This window comes from Electrophorus electricus, chromosome 19 (assembly GCF_041902795.1).
Source record: "Electrophorus electricus isolate QZ-2024a chromosome 19, ASM4190279v1, whole genome shotgun sequence".
NCBI classification, from domain to species: domain Eukaryota; kingdom Metazoa; phylum Chordata; class Actinopteri; order Gymnotiformes; family Gymnotidae; genus Electrophorus; species Electrophorus electricus.
The window spans coordinates 13,392,501-13,397,500 of record NC_137515.1 but is presented as its reverse complement, the minus strand read 5'-3'; the positions used below and the strand labels follow the sequence as shown (position 1 = coordinate 13,397,500).

Genomic DNA, 5,000 nt, shown 5'->3' with positions numbered 1-5,000 from the left:
CCACTGGTCCTAAACACGTCACTGACTGGTGCCTGCTACATTCCACTAATTGGTGACCATTTGCAGTCCTTCGTGGACTTCATGTGCCCCCACAATGATGTGATAATGCACTGTACCCTTGGGCCCAAGTTGTCCAGAATTTGTTCGAAGAGGATTCTGAAACATTCGCCCCACTGGAGCCCAGTCAAGCATTTATGGGATGCGCTAGAGAGGTCCATTCACACCTGAAATCCTGCACATACACATACCACAGAGGTGTTGGCTGATATCCACACAGCATAGTGCAACATCCATCGAGATGTCTTCCATCCACTGGTGGAATTGATGCCATGTCAAGTTGTCCTACACGATGCTAGTTCCTGTCCTATGATTATTGGCACTCCAGTATATTTCTATCACTTTGGTGTTAAATGGATAGCAAGTTTATATTTACCTATAGCTGCTTTTCACCAAAAATTTAATTTGTACAACAGCTGTTACAGGTTACCAATTCTGTTTCAGCCAGTTCACTCACTGATACATTTTATGCATGATAGAGGTCAATAAAAAGGAAACATAAGCACATCACAGGACTGCTGTAAATCAGGCTGCTGCCTGCAAAATACAAGTGCCAGGAATGGGGGAATAACAACTTAAAACCATCTGTAAAATCTGTCAGTATATAGGGTACAGCTGTAGATTAAATGTACCTAAGAAAGGGATTTCTCCATGTACAGCGATGTGGCGTCATAACATTTTTTCACCAGCAGGAGGAGATGCCGCTTTAAAACAGTCATCCAACATTATGGCTTTCAGTTCATTTTCAAAGGGACACGGTCATCATAGGCATAAGGACATACTTTCTAACCACCATTACCAAGTTTACTAATTGGGTTTCCTTATTTGTTAAGAATGTAAAATTTAATAGCAGATTACATAAAGAAACTATTTGTCTTAGATTCTGTATTTGTCACAAGTGCATGGAACAGCAGAAGATATGTGGAATATCTAACTAATTCATAACTAATTAATTACTACATACATTGATATTTAAACGGATTTTCCCCCCCAGAAACCATCTCATTCACTGAACAATTTATAAATATTTTTATTGGCAATTCTAAAAAGTAACTATTCATCATATCAGATTATTTGTTTCCCAAATGTTAGAAACACACTAACCCGAGTCCTTGGGACCCATTTATTCCTACCCCCTCTAGAGCCTTCCTAATTCCCCTAAAGTACTTAAAGTCTTTTTTTCCCTTTCACTAACTAATGAAATGCTATGATTCATTAAAAAAAAAGTCTGTTGAGTGGTCCTGAGTAGATACAGTATTGCACTGTGATGAGTCCTCTTCTTCAAGATGGAGTCATTTAAATGGTAAAACAAAACCGAAGACACTGCATCCATTTGGCCAGTCAGCCCTCCTCAAGCAGCTTGCGCAGGTTCCTCTGAATCTAGGCATCAAACAGCATAAACAATACAAAAGGATTAAATCAAAGCCACTATAAATGGCACTATAACCAGTTTTCTTTATGATCAGTGCTGAACTGGGTGGGGTTTCGGAAAGTATGATGATATGACGACAAGACCATTTCAGTTAAGGTGTGCCTACATGTTAGAGCAATTTGGAATACTTTTCCCAAATGAGCTAGCAAAGAGAACTACTTTAAAGACAGAAAAGCTTACTGTAGTAAAAAAAAAAAAGTCCTCAGCTGTTTTATTTTTGTACAGAACTTATTGTTTCTAGCAGACTTAGTCAGCCCCATGCCTCTGCCGCTCATACACCCACCTCTGACAATGACAAAAGGCTTGCAGAATCCTAAATGATTCTGATGACAGGTGAAATTCTAAATCACTGCGTGATTACCAAATACTAACAGAAAAACAAGTTCATCTTTGTCATTATTCAATAGACCGTGCATCATGCTGTCACAACATCTCACACGAGTGTCTAAGCAGCTCTACAAGCTTCGCTCACTTTTTCTAATTTGAACAGGTTTGTAGACAGCTCTCCGTAAATCTCTGCGTTCACCTCTAATTGGGCATGATGATGAACAGCATTTCTGCAAGGGAAAACACTTTAAACATTTATCGCGGCAGGTGAATAAATACGGAACAATGCAAGGAAGCCGGCATGCTGAGCAGTCCATGAACGCTGTTGTGCCGCACAGCACTTTGGGATCAAAGCACACAGTATGTGAAGAGCACCCAGAATGAAAAACACCTCAGGCAAAATACAGGTATATTTACAGGCAACTTGCTGAGCCTTTTCCGCATATTGTCTGACTCAAATCCCCCTTGATTCTAAAGCTGTGCAAAATCTTCATGGGAGGAGACAAACATGCAATTGCCCGGAATCCAGTTGTGTCACTTACTCCCTGTGTGAGTGTTCACCTAGTGAGCCCAGCGAGTTCAGCCGCTGCTCTAGAGCCGTGATCTTGAAGGCCATGTAACAGGATGACAAGAAAAGGAAGCACACCCTGCAGAAACAATGCCTCCTATTAAATAAGCGCTGAACGGTGATGACGGGTCAACAGCAATGGCTTTAGGCCTGTTGCAACATGCAGGGATAGCAGAGCATGGTGAGTGTACGACACTGTAGGCCTTCATTAAATGGGCCGCACTCACAAAAACAAGTAGACGAGTAGAAGAGTGTTGAGGGACAGCGGCCGTGGGACCTGCTCCTGCTGACCGGTTCCTGACGCGGCCTTTCCGGGGCCTAGGGCTGACAGGAGACAACGGTGACATCCGGCACAGCCAACAGTGACCGAGAAAGAATTCAGGGCTTTTCAGAGTGAAATTTCACCCCAAAATCAGATACCATTATGCTGCTTCATAGTGGTGGCCGGCAGGTGAATGTCAGCATGGACAGCCATCTCACCCGACTTCATTGTGCCAAGGAAGTTTTCAGAGAGCGTCTGAAACTCTGGTTGAATAGGAGACAAAAATAGTCTATTTGAAAATCTGCCAAACTGTATTATCATAATATGGAACAAAGTCTTTAATGTCTACCCTGGCTTTGGTACTCTACCTGGAGCAATAAAATGCTAACAGTAACCGAAAGTAAAGCCACTACTGCCGACTTGATAAGAGCTATTAAATATCGCAACCTTTCCACTATCCAAATACATCTCAGGTTCATTAAACACAGAGTGAATGATAAGTATTCCAATCTGTGCTACTTTCCCAGTGATAAGTGCAGTACGAGGACTTATCTGTAAAACACTTACTGCTCTGAAATGTAGCATGCAGCTGAAGCCTTTAAAAAAATATTTTTAAAAGCCGTTTTTATTCTATTTTCTGTTTTCTCTAAACTCATCAGTCTCAGCTGTTTCATGTGTCCATGCCTGCAACCTATAAACCTATAAACCTATACAACATAACACTATTCATCACAAGCCTTGAACAAAATACAGGGCGTAAAAAGGAAATAGCAGTCAGGCATTCAGCATCTAATTTGAGCATATGCGCCATCTTTAATCCCATCACTTCGATGGCAAACTGAGAGTGACCTGACTTGTTAGCCTGGTGCCAGTCCCATATGAATGCAGTATGTGTGTCTGTGAGGAACTGAGGACACACACCAGTCATCTTCTCATAGTCTGGAGTCTGGGATCCTGAGCTGCTGCTCTCAAGCATGTCCTGCCTCCTCTGGTGCACCACTCCATCAAGGTCAGAGAAATCAGCAGAAAAGTCCTGCGAGTGTGTGCAGAGAAACCTGGTTAGGCACATGTTCACCAAAGAGGTCAAACGCAGACCACAGCAAGCTTGAAGTTCATGCAGCACAAGGCACAGGTTATGCTGGGCCAGCAGATGTCAGGGGAGCGGAAGGTCTATAAACCATGGTTACTCTACATAGGAACAGATATGGCATTGTTCCTCGAGTCATGTGACAACTTTTATGCTAGGATGGAGACCAGCAAACATATGCATGCAACAGAAAACAAACAAACAAAGAAAAAAAAAAGCCAGCACTAACCAAAGGAAGTGATGACGGACAGTCCCCTCTGAAGCTGTTCTCAGCTGATGATGTGACGGGCGTGCTGCCCACATTCTCTCTCTGAAAGGGATAACAGCATTGTGGCTATTCAGTTAAAGCACACACTGACTGCAGTACAATGTATTATATTAAAACATATAATAATATTGAGATATTGCACACTTACATGCAAGTGAACGCAGACTGAAATGAGGAACTTGTACGTAGTGTCTCGGGACAGAAATGATACAAATACATGCTGAAAAAACAAGCAAATTGCATATAAACTATAACACAACATTCTGTTATAGCAAAACCATTTGTTTTGATATAATTTCAAGAAATACACTTACCCTTTCATTTGTAGTAGTGATAACAAGAGCATTTGGCACCAAAAGGGCTGTTTTTGTTTTCTTTATAAGAGTGATGGAGAGAACAGGGATAACAATCTGTGGCAGGAAAATTAATTTAAATGGTCATTTTAATGGTTTAAACTAATGAAGTGGTACAAAACATGCATCTGAATTGAGCCAAGACTTATAACATTAGGTACCTTGGTATCTCTGCCAAACACCTTGGAATGAAAACAAATCCAGTTATCAGAGACAAAAAGCCTTCCTTGATAAAGAATGTCTTTCTGCAAAGCGCAGGTATAACCTGGACACACACACCAGCCATTAGGTTAAACAGGGCGAAGTGGAGAAATTCGCCTTCTACTGATTAAACTGAATCCTTCACATGCACTTTAAGCAGTACGAATAAACCAGTTACACATCCTTATTAAACATCCTCATTTGTATAATGACAAGCACGTTGACATACTTTGTTTGAGTATCTCATCCTTGCTCATTTCTTTGAAGAGCTTATGATACTGTGCGTTTGCTTTAGAAAACTAGAAAGAAGACAATGAAACAATGTTAACTACTTCACAGACGCTCCAATTATGTCCTTAACAAAAATTAAAACAGGTTTTAACACAAGTGACATCTGTTTTCTCTCTACCATACCAATACATAAAGATTTTAACTGATCAGAAGA

General features: G+C 41.0%; 1 protein-coding gene across 3 annotated transcripts in view; it reads right to left on the bottom strand.

Annotated features, from left to right (window-relative positions):
• Positions 1–1,071: 1,071 nt before the first annotated feature.
• The window catches only part of LOC113589018 (GRAM domain-containing protein 2B-like), a 5,504-nt gene continuing 1,575 nt past the window's right edge, over positions 1,072–5,000 (bottom strand). Inside the window, exons 4-14 of one of the 3 annotated variants that reach the window (XM_081702905.1) lie at positions 4,785–4,854; positions 4,516–4,619; positions 4,316–4,375; positions 4,150–4,221; positions 3,963–4,043; positions 3,568–3,679; positions 2,805–2,909; positions 2,612–2,708; positions 2,359–2,463; positions 1,962–2,046; positions 1,072–1,437 (exon numbers count right to left, since the gene is read on the bottom strand). In XM_081702905.1, the coding sequence (XP_081559031.1) occupies positions 1,399–1,437; positions 1,962–2,046; positions 2,359–2,463; positions 2,612–2,708; positions 2,805–2,909; positions 3,568–3,679; positions 3,963–4,043; positions 4,150–4,221; positions 4,316–4,375; positions 4,516–4,619; positions 4,785–4,854 (930 nt within the window). In that variant the 3' untranslated portion in view covers positions 1,072–1,398. Of the gene's footprint in view, positions 1,438–1,961; positions 2,047–2,358; positions 2,464–2,611; positions 2,709–2,804; positions 2,910–3,567; positions 3,680–3,962; positions 4,044–4,149; positions 4,222–4,315; positions 4,412–4,515; positions 4,620–4,784; positions 4,855–5,000 lie in introns of all 3 variants that reach the window. The other 2 variants (XM_027028463.3, XM_027028464.3) reach the window with 2 other exon arrangements.